Below are 15,864 nucleotides of genomic sequence, written 5' to 3'. Positions count from 1 at the left end.
TTAGACTTTCCTTGTTTTAGGCATTGCAGAGAGAATTTGGCAGAATCCTATCTTTTCCTATTTTTGTGAACAATTAAGTATAACTTTGGAATTATCTTTGAATGTTTGACAGAATCAGCTTATACATATAACTGAGCCCAGGGTTTTTTCTTTCGGAAGTTCAACTATGTAGTTCAACTACCTCTGAGATTTAAGACATCAGTTTTATTAAAACAGAGTTGGACAAATGAGTTCCTAATAATTTTCTTAATTTCTTCATTTGTTGTGAATTCTCCTTATTCATTTTAATAACTGTAATTTGGTTTTCTGCTTTTTTTAATATTAAATAATATATTTGTCCATAGTATTGGTTTAAAAAACCCCATCTCCTTGTTTTATTTATTAATTCAATGGGCTAAATTTTTTTTAAAATTTTGTTCATTTCTTTTTTAATTTTCAGAATTTCTCAATTCGCATTTACTGGATTTTTAAATTTGTGAATTTTTTAGCACTTTTATTGCATGGCTCAATTCACTAACCTACCCTTTCTCCCTTTTGCTAATGGAAATGTTTGGAGATCTAAATTTTCCTATGAGGAATGTTTTGGCTATCATCCCTAAAATTTTGGTACGTTCTCACATTATTTTCATTACCTTTTACAAAATTATCTTTTTTTATGATTTGTCCTGACCCATCAATTCTTTAGAATTTAATCCTAAAAAACTGTCTCCAAAATTTTTTTAATTCTTTCTTCAAAAGCCTTTTATTGACTACAATTTTTATTACATTTTGGACCATAAAGAATGTTTAATATTTCTGTTCTTCCATATTTTTTTGTGATGTTTTAATGTCATAATATAAGGTCAATTTTTTATAAAAGTGTATGTAGTAAAAAAAAAATGTATATATATGTATATACATATACACCCATTTACTTATTTACTTACTTATTTATTTACTCATTTTCTTTTCTATTCTCATTCAGTAATCCCTAATCATAGATCTAACTTTTCTAAATTTCTATTTAGGTCCTTCAAAATACATTTACTATCCCCCTTTACACCCACATTTATGTTAAGGTCACTAAGTATTAAAGTAAATGTTGATTTAATTTGGGTAATTAACAGATTTTCTTTATCTCTTTATCCTCTGCAATAGATGCTAGTGTGCAAGTTAATTATTTTTGTACTGGTCTTAAAATAGTTATCATGAAAATGACAATGCTGTGTGACCCTGGACAAGTCACTTAACCCTGACTGCCTCACCAAAGAAGCGGGGGGGGGAGAAAGAAAACAACAATGATAGATAAAGAAAAGTCCCCTGAAAGTATGTTTTTTGCTGTCTTTGGGTATACAATAAAACCAACTCAACAATAATCTATGGAGCTATCCTTCCACTTAGAAGCAATTTCTTTTTGTCCCTTACAGTAAGAATGTCATGGTTTATTTAATTCAATTCCTCTAATAGTATATCAACAAATATTTATTAAGCCCCTACTGCGTGCCAGGTACTGTACTAGATGCAAGAGATAAAGTGAAACTGTTACTGTATCCCAAGAGTTTACATTCTATCAGGGGAAATATAGAGGTATTCAGAAAATGTATGTAAATACAGGGTACTCTGGGGAAGGAAGGGCACTAGCAGCTGAGGAGTAGAAGATGGTATTTGAGCTGAGTCCTGAAGGAAGAAAGGGATTCTATGAAGGAGCAGAAAATATAGACTGAATCAGGAGATCACTGACAAAATTCCAGCCAGACGTGGCTAGTGTCTATGCCCTATACAAGACATCCCATCTCCTCCCCTGGTGTTCTTTGCACAGGCTGTTCCCACCTCTTCTCCTTCACTTTTAAGTCTCTTGCTGCATTTAGGCTGAGCTCAAGTATAGTGCCCTAAGAGAAAGGGTTTGCTGATACGCTTGGCTGTTGGCAGCACCATTGGCTGCACCAATCTGAAACCAAGAACCATCCTTTTAGTAATCCATATATTTTCCCAAAGGAAATAAAAGTAAAGTTGATTGTAAGAAAGAAAGCTCATATGAACGTTTATCTTAGCTCTACAAAAACGAAAAAAAAATTAGTATAGCTGATCTTTATTGAACTTTAAAAAAGAAAAGCAGATTTATCAGACTAGGATTTTTAGGAATAATAGGCAATATGCTGCTCAGACATATGTCATAATTACTGGCAGAAATTTCAGGATCAGGGATATTCAATGAAACCAGTAGAAATTATGACAATAGTCCTCTAAATAATTTATCTTCCTAGATGACTGAATAGATCTGCTAATGTATAGTTTATTATTGGTCAATTAAAAACCTTTCATTTTTAGACAGTAGCATTAAAATACAGTATAATGTTTATTCGGCATATAGCTTGTTTGCCGATTCAAAAATCAAAGCAGATAAATTGGTATTAGGATTGTAACAGGAAGATTTTGAAGAAGGTATATATTTAGCAGTATCTGGGGATGAAAGAAAAGATTCAAGGACAAATGTATTTTTTCCTTGGTCTTAACACGTACACATCCAGTGAATGTGTACATAAGAAAGCAAATCTTTTTTCTTTAACTATAGCTGAAAGCACATTAAATCTCTTGTGTGCTTTGATTTTTTTCCATCTCTTTTTAAAGTCAGGCATACAGACAGCTGAAAGGCTCAGTAGGAGAAATTATTAAAGCATGTCTGCCCATGAAAAAAGATCAGTCATTTCCCTGATTTCCTGTGTTGGGTGGGTATTTTTCTTCTTTTGTAGTGCATAATAAAGTTTCATAAACTTGGAACTACCTCTTTTAACAGTCTGAATTAAAAAAAAAATCTCTGAAGGATCTAATCATAATCCCTTCACATGGTAAAAGTAAAAGAGAAGAACAATGAAATAAAACAACTGCTTATATTCAGAAACAGCATGTTACATATCGGTCTCTGAATTGTGGTGCAATGATATTCCCTGCCTCTGCTGAGAAATTACGCATAAACCCAAAAATTATACTCTGCACTGCTGGAGTAGGAGGATTGGATTGTGTTGCAGATGGAAAAGTCATACAGTGCTTTGGATGATCCCAAATCACCACAAAAGACAAATCCTTAATACAAATATATCTCCCAGAGATGCTATATCGTCAGATGTTATGGAATACCCATAATCTCAGAAAAACAGAAATCACAAATAAACCTAAGAAGCAATGGAAATAAACATGCTGGGAGGAAGCAGGTTGCAAGAAATCAATCATGACAAGCTCATACAATAAAAAAAAAATATTAGTAAGGATAGTTTTATAAGGAAAGAAGGTGAGCCAGTTGCATATCAACAATGAAACAAGAGGTAGGAGACTTTAATGGCATACTGGTATCCTACTCCCTCAATTCTAAAGTAATAAGAGGAAGTTCCTTAGGGCACTGGTTGAATGTTTTGTGGATGATATATGGAAAGGTATGGATAAGAATTTCCTATGATGAGAGGCTAAAATCTGTACCAGTGGAGGGATTCATTGATGAAAACACTGGATTCACTAAATCATCAAAATTAGACTTGTACACAAAACATACCTTCTTAAACAATGGTAATTAGACCATTCCATTCAATACCTCTTTATGTTTCCAACATGTTAGCCAACTCTAACTACTAGAAAATTCTTAACATGAATTATTTCCAGTTTCCTCCTTAATACTGCTGGTTTCTTAATCCCAAATTTCACATATTAATCTTTCATATTCTTTATGTTTTAGTGTACTAGCAATGAACCCAGAAGTTAATGCAGACAATGACTCCTTAAATATTATAGGACGGATTCATAAATGAAAACAATCTTTTTGAAAGCATAGCATTGCTAACAAATCAGTAGTTAAAAACTCGCTTCACTCTACATTTGAGTCCATGAAGATTTTTTCCCCCATTGGCGGACCCATTCTAAAAGTTAACTGGGAAGGTGCTTTATTTATTTTGAAAGCCTCCAAATATAGGTACATAGGTACCAGGTTAACACAGGATGAGATTCCTATCTTAGGGCAGCAAAGAGTCTGCTACCCTCTGAGTTCTCATCTAGATAAGAAAGGATGAGTAGTTCAAGAGTAGGATGGATTTTTTTGTGTGCACACACCGAAAAGGAGGACAAGAGAGAAGTATAATAACAAGTGAGTTAGTAAACACATTTCCCAGTGTTTACAGTAACTGAGCGAAACCTGGCAAACACATTTTAAGCTATAACTTGGAGAAGAAAGACAACTCATTCTAACTTCGCAACTTGGTCACAAGGTGGTGAAGAGGATAGCATACTGGGTCTGGAGTAAGGAAGACCTACGTTCAGCTCTGCCCTCAAATATTTACTATGTGACACCAGACAAGTTACTTAAGTTTCCCCATCTGTAAAATGGGGATTGTTTTTAGGGCAAAATAAGAATATCTGCATAGGGCTTTGCAAATCTTAAAGCGTTATGTAAATGCTAGCTACTATTATTACTGTTGTTGTTACTATCACAACAAAGGAATGATTTGAGACCTTTTCCTTCACTTACCTATGGTACAATTTGTGGTTATTTTTCTCCGCTTCGGATTATGTCGAAGCAATTCTAGCTCCCGTTTGGTTGGCTCCCAAGTTGAATACTTCTCTCCAATGCCTGAAATGATAAAAGAGAGTTTCAGGGATCATTAGGTAAGTTTCAACAAGGATGTATTCAAATAAAGGATATGATACAGCGTCCAGTAAGTTGAATTTAACATATGTAGCCCTATAATTTCTATTCTCTCTGTGTTTTGTCTCACTTCATCCTCCCATTTTTTTAAACACAACTATTCAGTAGAGATAACAACAGACTTTGACATTAACTAAACAGAATGATGAAGTTAAAAAAAAATTTCCAATAGTTCCTAAGAAGTGCTTATACCTATACACAGAGGAGGGAAAAAAGTTCTAAATTAAATCTCTTCCAGTACCAATGTTATTCTGATCTTGTTTGTTTGTCAAGAATCACCAAGACTTTTGGGAGATTCAGAAACATCATGGCACCAACACAGTTAGAGTCCTCAAGATCATCTACAGATGGTAGAAATACAAGTAAATTTGGATGAAAACTTCTTCACTAAAGGATTAAAACTGAAGGATACCTTTGAAAAAGTTTAAATGGATCCAATTTACTGGACAGCTGAATCCTATAAAAGATGCAATGCAAAACTAACAATAACTAAAAAGCAAACAAAAGTGAACTCAATACACATTTTATTCAGAAATGTGAACTGCCTATATGTTAAAGGCTGCCAAAAATTTCAATATGGCTCAACTATAGGATTATAGCATCACATCAGTAGATGAATGCATTAGAACATACTAAAAAGTCTGTTTTCTGCAGACACACATTTTGTAGAATCACTGAATTTTAAAAAAATTTATTTATTTTTACACAAAGCAATATATTCTCATTTAGTTGCAATTATGTTATAGATATTTTTCTGAGGAATGGAAGAATAGGAAGTTGTTGAAGTCAGAGAGAACAAAAACCAAGAGGGCAAACAGCAAACGTGACAGGTTAATGCATACAGAATTTGTGCTTCTACTATAATTTGAAACAGAAAAACCATAGCAACAAAGAAGACCTGAGAACTGACCAACTAAAGTGCTGCTGCAGTATTCTATGCAGGGGGGAAAAAAAAGGAATTGCTATGCAACACCAGTGATAGTGAGTTACAAAAGCATGTTGGCATTGAGACAGGCAATTTATTTCAAAACTAAAGATTAAAGTCAATTAGAGTTCAGTATATTCTATGCAGAATGCATATCACTGAAACTATGGTGCAGGAAATGAATTATAAATCACACAAGAAGAAAAGAAAAGGTGCAGAAAATACTGCTGAAGGCTTACACACATTCAGCACGGTACAAGTTAATTTTGGAGAAGTCTTTGATGTTCATTTTCAGAAATAGCCATGACTGACAGCAAGTTAACCCAACCAAAATCTGAGTCATGCCCACCTTGCTTCCCCTCAACCTTGTCACCATTCCCTCAAAAGGATCTGCATAGAAGCATGAGATTTATTCATATTCATAATCTGCCAAGGTACATGCTTGCAAAGATATGCCTCTCTTTTGGTTTTATTTTACTTTTATCAATTGAATATATTTTGATACCAAGCATGAGAGAGAATGAAAATTTACTATGTGTCCTAATTTTTTCTTCACTCCCACCTGCCCCACTATCCTCCACAAAACACCTGATTCATTTGTGCCTATACTAGTTTCTACATGCATAAAGCAGTGTGAAAAGAGTATTACTGAGGGGGAAGAGTCAGAGCCCCTGCAGAAGGCAATACAAATTTGCTTTAAGTTTTCCAAACAAGTTGCTTGACTAACTATGTTAGATGAATTAGAAGAACCAGTTACTAAACTTGAGTTCATATTTAGTTTTTTTTGTTTGTTTGTTCTTTTTTTGGTTTTTTTTTTTTGTTAAACCACAGCACACTGGTTAACTAAGGTCATTTGGTAAAAAGTAATATTTTTAGATATACTGATGTGTTTTATCCTATTATTATGGATGTAAATATCTAAATACTCTTATAAAATATAAACCAGAGTAAACCATACAACTGCTTTATACATCATGAAGGAAGAGGTAGATTTTGCTTTGTAAGTAATTAAAAATTCTTGGTATTAATGCCAAAATAAACAATGAGAAAGATAAACACTGAAAAGTGACACAGGCACAATGCTTTCCTTCAAGGTTCTCTTTCATCACTTAAAGGCATCAACCTTTAAAAATCAATTTAGAGCTTAGAACAGTAGAGCCCTTGGGGGAAAAAAACCCATATGTCAAATAAAAAAACCATTTTGAATTCTTCCATGGTTCAAAGACAGAAGAACTTGAGTTTTTCTCCCTTCATAACAAAAAGCACTTGAGTAATAATAATTTGCACCAACAGTCACACTGAACATTTTCTTTAAAATAAAAATAGCAAATGTGATGAAAAATGGACTCAGAAATAAAATAAGGACAAAAATAATTTCTCTAACAACCTCTTGCAAACATAGACTAGCACTTTTAAATGAAAACTTAATAAACTTCCCTAAAAAAATATTCATGCAAGCATAGTACATGAGTATCCTTAAACTGCACATTTTTAATGAGAGTTGAGCAATTTCAAGTGGGACAAGAGCAAGGCTAACCACAGGACAAAGATCCAACTTCATGAGTAAGCATACCTGCACCAAAACATTACTTACACTTTATTTGGAATACAAAAACAGATGTTATTTTCTAAGTTTGCATCTTCTGTTCCCTGACTTTGTCCCATTTCCTTATGAATTTGATGTACTGTTTAATATAATGAGAATGATAGGCTGGTTATCTGAATTGACCAATTCTAATTTGTGTGAGGAGTAAAAATAATATTTGACTCATTTTCCTTGATGCGCTCTCAAAGGTGAAAGCTATTTAATAGCTTTGTAATGATTTTAATTTAACACTTTAAATTTAAGAGCATCTAATGGAATTTAACTTGGGATTTTATTGAGCAGTTACTCTGTGGCTTAACGTTAGGCAAATTTTAATAGTTACATTCTATTTGTTACTTGTGAAGTGGCACAAGTAACACAGATGAGCACAGATACAAGAGGATATGGAAATGAGCATAAGAAATTTATTTATGGTAACCTTTTTATACAAAAAGTAACAGAACATACTGCGACTAAAAGTTAATATCCTGGGTCCCAATGTCTGCTCTGTTCAACATTTTTTGCTTTAGCACCAACTCATGCTATTTCAAAAAAGGACTAAAAATAAAAATAATCTATAATTATCAATAGCCATTCCTCTAAGCAGGGATTCTTAACCTTTTTGTATGTCATGGATCCCTTTGGCAGCCTAGGGAAACTTACGAACTCCTTATGAATATAATGTTTTTAAAGGCATAAAATAAAACATGTAAGATTACAAAGGAAACCAATTATATTGGAATACAGTTTATGTTTGTATTGAAATATAAGTTCATGGACCCCAGTTAAGAATCCCTGCTCTAAAAGGAAAGACACGACTGTGGTTCTTGGGTCTATGATGGATAACAAACAGTTTTATTTGAAGAATCAAAAAAGGCAGCCTAGTTTGTAGTTGATTATCCTTTAGACAATCATCAACCTGCACTGAAAGAGGTTTTTCAATACAGCAGTTCCTTGAAAATGGTTGCTGACTTCGGCCCTGCCCATGAAAACAAAGCAAATTATTAAAATGCCTTCTGTAGCAGCCTAGCTCAAACAGAGGCTCTTTAGTCCATGTTTGCTGAGGACAGCTGGATGATTAACTAGCATAGATTTCAGATTCATTAAATGTTTGATGTTTGTTTTTCCCCAAAACTGTCACCACAAACTTTTCCCTGGTAAAGGGGACATGAAAGTCAATTGTGTGACACTGCAATTAATTCTGAGCAATTGTTTTCCTGTTATAGTTAACTCCTAGGCCCATGACTTTTGAAACAGGAACATTTAGAAAATGAGCAGAGACTAGATGCAAGGCATGAAGTTCTGTCCTAGGCAAATGCAGGAAAGCCCTTTGAGGAGGAAAAGAATGTTATCCTAATAGTTCCATGTTCAAAAATCTGGCATCATCTCACTCCTGCTACAGATTGAACTGCTCTAAAATCTACCAAAAGGGATACAAGAATAAACAGATTTTTTTTTTTACTGGAGACTTAGCTTGGAGAATTTATTACAGACTCAAGTGAGCCTAGATTTCCTCAATTCACCATGAGTTTTCTAATATTTGGTGGGTCTTCCTGTGCTTATGATATTAGAAAATGAAAAGTAACATTGGACAATGAAAGGGCATAAATGGGAAATGGCCTTTTCTGTAGGTAATTTAGACTTTAAAAATACTAAACATGCTTCTACATTTAAAGAAAACAAATGCTATGTAAATGTGTTTATTGTCACTGGCACTCATTAGAAAGGGAAGCAGCATAAGCTTGGTGGACAGAAGACTGAACTAGCTTCTCCTTTGTGACACCTCCAGGACTGCTGAGAAAACTCTTGGCTCCAAAGGATTTTTACTACCTATAACAAGTGGCCTTTGACCTTAGGAAGTCACAGTAAAAGAAAGATTCCAGTTCTTAAGAACAACTGCTCTTAAGTGAAGATATTTTGCTACATCTCAAACCTGCGAGTCTATTTGGAATGATAAGAATCTCTGGATCTATTCCCAAAGTGCCAGGGTATTTTGAAGCTGTATATTTAAGAAAGAAAAGTCTCAGAAGAGAATCCTATTAGGGACTTCCATATCTCCCCACCCCCCAAAAAGGTCTAACACATAGGAAAGAAAACATGGCCATTCATTTTCTAGCTGATCAGTCTTGGTCATCATTGACCAATGTTCTCAAAATTAGCAACAGCACTGGTATTACTGACTATGTCATTTAATTACATAAGGCAGTAACCAATTCAATTTCACTAAAGAACTGGACAAAATGGTAATTCACCAGTCCAAAGTTACTCAATTTTCTATTTTTGTGAATTTTCAGAAAATATCTATTCTACTATAGCATTGAATACAGACCAAAAGCTGGTAATTCAGTTTTTCTAAGGAAAAAAAAATTCAATCACTGAAATCTCAAAATGAGTTTTGTAGAGCATTAAAAAAACTCAACTAAACAAACATACTTTAGCATCAGTGACAGCACCTGTTTTCAATCTTATATTCCCTAAAAAGGACCGTTTTAGAGTAGCTCAATCATGACAGGGATTTGTCATGTTATTACTTATGTATGTATTCCTAAAATCTCTTCTTGCAAAAAAGACAACGAACTGCTACTCTAAAGTTGATTTCTTAACCATCATTTTTGCCTAAAAATGGCAGGATAATTCCCCAAAGGGACGCTCATTAGTTAAGTGTGTCATCAGCCCGTGCCTCTTACCTGTCATTGTACACTGGTAGTGAGAAACCACTGTTGGGGTGAAAGCTAAAAAAGAAAAATTAGGGAAAGCAAACTGAATAATAAAACAAATGTGTGCATAGATATTTTTGTGTGTAAATATAACTCTACAAATACATAATATAGACATGGTTTGTGAATAAAGAAAAGGAAAGTGACAGCAAGTGAGTAATCTCTGTGTATGTGTGTGTAGGCACAATAGGTAAAAATCAGACACATATAAAGAAGGCATTTCACGTGAGGGGAACAGACTCATTACCTAAGGCTTAGCTCTAAAATAGCTACTAGGTAGATCATTACATTCTCTACCTGATAATAATTTTACTTTGGTGACATAATTTTAGCTTAATCAAGACACTTACCTAATTTTTTTAAAGCAGTTTTGCTACAATTTTGAGGAGTGCATATTTTAAGTAAACAGTCTAACTTCCTAGAAAGCAATGCTACCCATCCCCCAACTTTCACCACTGTCTCTGGAGGTTTCTCTCTTCCCCTTACTGGTTTTTGCCAATGACAGATGTGAGGGACTAGAATGATTAATCAATAAATGAGGCAGATACTTAAGGAAAACCAAACCTTGTAATTTCCAAGCCTTCCGTTGTTCTTCTTTGGCAATTTGTTCCATGTCTTTGTCGTATATGTAATCCTGACACATAAAGCAGTATATACCCCCATACAAAAGGTCTATGGCTGCAATGAGAAGAGAGGGAAAGGGAGGGGGAGGAGAAAGACACAAAATTTAATTAGGAACTGAAAGATAATACGCTCTTTAGCTTTCACAAGCTTGAAGGTTTATGTTTGACATTTTTTTTTAGTTTGGCCTAAACCTTAAAAGTCATAGAAACCTCCTACTAGAGTGTTTTTATTCCATTTCAATGTAGATACCCATACATATGGGGGTAATTCAATTAATTTCTTTGTCATTCCATGGCTTCTTGCCAATTCAGGCAAGCCAATCTTCCAAATACCAAATTCTTGAGAATATTATGGTGTTTTTCACTTTAACATGAAAATGGTATTTAAAACGTGAGCAAAGCTATTATTAACGGCAATAGTGAATACAGATACTTAACGGTTATAACTGATTTGTATTGAATCTATTAATAATTTCTTGGGATTCTCACTAGTACAGAACAGCTCAAGAATATGATGCCTATTCGTACACACTCTGACTCCCAGAAAGGAAAAATATTTTAAATTGAAGCCATCTAGTTGGTTTTGGAAAATCAAATTTGGTTTCTAGTATGGCTTTATTACTGACCTTTAGGGTACTCAGTACTGAGACCTCTCTGTCTTAGCTTCCTCAAGAACAGATAACATTTACCTTACAGAGAACATTAAAAAGAAAAATGATGTAAACAAACTGTTTTGAGCTCAAAATAATGTTAATAGTAAGGCATTAGTGATTTGACCTCTGAGGTTCCTTATATATTGTTTGATGCATACTAAATTTAGTTTAAATTGAGTTGTTTTAGATGGACAGCAATCACAAAATTTCCAAATATTTAAAATACAATTTTTCCTTCAAATATTCTCCTCAAACATACATTGTCTAAAACAAAAACATTAAAAATTTTAGAAAAAATAATCATATTAGACTATATTTATATAAAGGCAAACATCATTTCCCTAAATTGGTATTATTGCTATAAAAATAAATAGGTCTCCACTGCACTGAATTCCTACAGCACCACATAATTTTGTTCTTAATTGTACAATGTCTCGTATTGTTCTCTAATTGTTTCCCATAGGCAAATGTTGTCTGCCCAACTATACTGTCTACCCCTTAAAGAAAGAGACCCTCCTCAATACTTCTTTCTGTATCAGAGACAGTAATATTAGAGATGGAAGAGAGGTCACTTCTTCCAATCTAGACCTGAAAAGAAATCCTTCCTACAATATTCCCAATAAAGATAATCTCGCCTCCAACTGAAGACTTCTAATGAAAAGAGCTCACCATCTAAGGCAACCATTTCACTTCTGAAAGCTTCTGGGCTAGCTGTGTGACCCTGCCCAAGTCACTTAACCCAACTGCCTAGCCAAAAAAAGATATAAAATTTAAAAGAAAAGAAAAGAAAAAATCTCTGTGGGGTGTTTCCTAAATATTTGTTGATTTTTAAAAAAGAATAACATGATTTTCTATCTCATGAAGCATATAAATAAAAAACAAGGATTACATCTAACTAAAGATTTTGTATATTTGTCACTTTATCACAGAGATGTCAAATAATGAATCTGTTGCTCAGAAACAAAGAAAAGGAGTATCTGGTTTGAAGCAAAGACACACTAATATTCTGTGATAAACTTTTTCTAACTTCTTTCCAGCTATTCTAGCTTCAAAGTAAAGTGTTGCCATTTTCATATAGGGACGTGTTCATACTGAAAGGAGCTAAAAATGGCATTGAGAAAAGCAACTTGAGAGGAAACAGTCCTTCAGATAAACATATCAAGAAGGTCTGTTTTAAAGTAGCTCAGAAGCAAAAGCACTGAGAAAACAAGAGGATGGCTGAACTGCATTACTGTCTACCCAGTTTATTTACATATGAATGTTTTCAGGGATTTGAACGCTATAGCTGAGAAACTGTAAATCAAAGGAGTATTTGGGGACTTTGGAAAAACTGTACATACATAAAGTATTTAATAAAACAGTCCCTTTCCTCAAGAAGCTTACATTCTAATAGAGGACAATAACCCATAAAAAGAATTGGGGGGGAGGAAGAAAGTAGGAAAATTGGCTGGAGAATGTTGTGGAATTATAGTTCCTGGCAAATTAAGGTGAAAGCTCACCTATGAGAGCCCAATGTTCCAGTGGGGGAGAGATGGGAATAATGACCATATATGGCCTGTATGTGTCATACATACAGACTGTGGATTTGGGGATCCTAAATCTGAACTGGAGATAGGCACTACTCAGAAGGAGGCCCTGACTTGAGGCAGATAAGGTAACATGATAAAGAAGTCTGAGATGGGAAGAATGAGAAGACATAACACCCAGTTGAAGAAGGAAGCCGGTGACTGAGACAGAAGCAGAACAGAGGAAAATCAAAAGATAAAAGCAGCTGTCTTAGACTGAATCAGTTAAAAGAGCTGACTGAAGTAAGGCAGAATCTGCAGCTGCAGGAAGCTCAGTGGAAAAATGAGAATCCTGCTGTGGGAAAAGCTATCAGGGTCTCTGTACTGCTCTTCAATGCTATTCACGGTTTGAAGGCTGAGGACTGGCAATCCCTAAAGCTGATCTGGCATAGATTTTGACCGGGGAAGGGAACTTCTAGATGATGACTAGAAAAAGGAGAAGAGCTGTGTGAAAAGCTGGCTGGGCCTATCTGTGTTACTCTTTACTGGCATCCAAGCCCTGGAGTCAGGAAAGCTCTGAAGGTCTCGGCTGCACTGCTCTTTGTGGCTTAAGAAGAAGATAGCTCCTTGAAGCCCAGGAAGCAAATCTGGGTAACTTTGCTGTTTCCCAGTTTAAGGGAAGTACTTGTCACTGAAAACAATTGCTTAACACTGCTTCTGCACCTGGCCAAGGTGAGGCAAGGTTGGAAACCAGCACAGCCTTGGCTTAGGGCTACTGTTTCAATGTAACAATGTAATGCTGCTCTCTACTCAGCACCGTTCTCTCAGCATGAAAACAGCAAGGAAGTTGTTTTGTCCAGTAGGAGAGGAGAGAGACTCAGGAAAAGGAGGTAATGTGTGGCACAGATTATTTTCCCCAAACCCTCACTAAGTTCCAGGCCTTTAGTCCAGTCACGAGTTGCCCCGGGCACATGCATTTTTCCCTCCTCTTTTATGTCACTTCTAGCGTGTACCCTTTCCTCCTCTTACCCACAAGCATTGTGTACAATGGTGGGAGAACATGCCCCAAGTTTGTGAGTGCAATACTGTGACCCTTTGATTATTCCTGTTTTTACCTTCTATTGAGTAGTTGTTACGATTAAGAGTTAATGGTACCAAAACAATGCTGTACAACTATCAACTGTGAATAACTTAGCTAGTCTCTGCAATACAATGATCGAAGACAATTCCAAAGGACTCATGATGGAAAAAATACTATCCACTTCCAGAGAAAGAAATGAAAGAGTCTGAATACAGATCAAAGCATACTATTTTTTGCTTTCTGTATTTTTTAAAAATGAATATTAAAAATTGTCTTTGTATGTAACTGGGAGAAAATAAATGTTATTTTTTAAAAAAGTTAATGGTACCACTGTGACTGACTTGTAGAAATGGGAAAAACAATGGTGAGGGCTCAGAAGCGTTTCCCTTTCACATCAAAGTTAGCTCTACAGAGGACCTTAGTTTAAGTTGTAGCAGCATGCTTTGACTGTGACTGGGTCTCTTCTGGGAATCTCCCCCTTTGTTCCTTAATGTGTTAGAGTGAGAGAAGGAGGAGTAGGGCAGGGACCATACCAAATGCCATGCTTATAGACCACCCTACACACATGAGTTGGTCAGTGCCATGCCCAGGCTACAGGATAAAGTGGAGATGTTTCCATCTCATGAAACGTGTCGATAAAAAGATAAGTGAAGGGTGAGAGAAGGGCTGGCGTTTGCCCCCATCCCAGCATCATAGCAACCATGCCCATATGACAGCTAGGACGGTGATTTTGCCCCGGGAACTCTAGATGCCTTTGCTTCATTTTGTTTGTTCTTTCCTGATCTTATCAAAGAGTATCCATCCTGACTAAGACCAGACATCCTCTGGTCTTAGAGGTGACCTGGTAAGTTCAAGAGGAATTCTAGAAGTCCCATTAGGTCAGACTTTAATTACAGCAGGAGAAATCCTTAGCAATGGACTTTGGAAAGGACAGTCATCAAGAACAGGACGTCCAAAGCCTCCCCCTAGCCTCCCTTAAGCCCAGAAGATGTGTAAGCAGGAGTCGTTTGGACAGTGCAGAGCTTAGGTGAAATGTATAATGCCTAATTATCAGTCCTACAAACTGCATGATGTTCTGATGAAGCTGAAGTATCAGTTTCTGAGCAAATAAGAAGTAGTTACAAAATAAGTTACTAAATGCTACTTTAAATTCTTCAGTTCATATGTGCTGTAAGTTTTATATCTTTAGCATTCATTTTGTGTATAGGAATAAATTACTTCATAATAAATTATCTCATACCAGATTCATTTTGTATACAGAATTCTTTTTTACCCTTTTTGAAGAAATCCTAGAAGTGAGTCATAACACATAAGCTATAAGTAAAATTGTCCCTGGGGCAACAGATTAAAGGTTTAAGGAATTAAAGAATGTGAGAACTCAAGAGACCAGGCTTGCCAAGACAGAAGAGAAAGTGGGCCCAGCATTGTCCTCAATAGGAAGACACATAAACTTTTAAAGCTATCAATGACTCTCAGAATGAAGAATAAGTTCTCTGGTATGACAAAACAGAACTTCTATTTGTCAAACTGTTTTCCTCATATAAAGAAAACAATCAAGATTGACTTTCCAAACTCAAACCAGCTAGAATATATTTGGATACTGCATTTTACACTCAACAAAGATTTCCTTGATTGAATTTAAGCATAAAATCCTCAACAGTGTAGAAAATATTACTTATACAAGTATAGTCTGGAGCGTGATTAATTGAGTAAGCAATAATCTTTACAATATAAAAGAAGTAAGAGTTGTACAGAAACTTAAAGGCTGAAACACAAAAGAATACTAACATTTTCTGTAGGAATTTTTTGCCAGAATGACAGGATTGAAAAAAAATTTTTTTTAATTAGGTTGAAAGCATTATACAATATAGGAATATACTCATGTAAAGGGGTCCCAACAAACCCTGTTGCATGAATGTTAAACTATAATAATAACCCTAGTAAAACATCAATAAATTCCATTGTTTGGCCCAACTCCCATTTGTAAGACTGCTACAGTGGAATTAATGGCATTACAAGGGGTGGTTTCAACAAACATCAAGGTTTAACAGAACCACTCCCTCACTTTACAGATAATAAAACTTAGATGGCTGGTGGCAGTCCTGATAG

General features: G+C 35.1%; 1 protein-coding gene across 2 annotated transcripts in view; it reads right to left on the bottom strand.

Annotated features, from left to right (window-relative positions):
- USP22 (ubiquitin specific peptidase 22) overlaps positions 1 to 15,864 on the bottom strand; it is a 251,414-nt gene that overhangs the window by 89,683 nt on the left and 145,867 nt on the right. The window contains exons 3-5 of one of the 2 annotated variants that reach the window (XM_021008455.2): positions 10,458 to 10,571; positions 9,864 to 9,908; positions 4,490 to 4,591 (exon numbers count right to left, since the gene is read on the bottom strand). In XM_021008455.2, coding sequence (XP_020864114.1) covers positions 4,490 to 4,591; positions 9,864 to 9,908; positions 10,458 to 10,571 — 261 coding nt within the window. The remainder of the gene's footprint in view (positions 1 to 4,489; positions 4,592 to 9,863; positions 9,909 to 10,457; positions 10,572 to 15,864) is intronic. The other variant, XM_021008456.2, reaches the window with a different exon arrangement.

The sequence above is a fragment of the Phascolarctos cinereus genome, unplaced genomic scaffold, assembly GCF_003287225.1.
Source record: "Phascolarctos cinereus isolate Bilbo 61053 unplaced genomic scaffold, phaCin_HiC Scaffold_4;HRSCAF=312, whole genome shotgun sequence".
Lineage (NCBI taxonomy): Eukaryota > Metazoa > Chordata > Mammalia > Diprotodontia > Phascolarctidae > Phascolarctos > Phascolarctos cinereus.
Note: the sequence above shows the minus strand (reverse complement) of the source record. Positions and strands in the feature narration are given on the sequence as shown.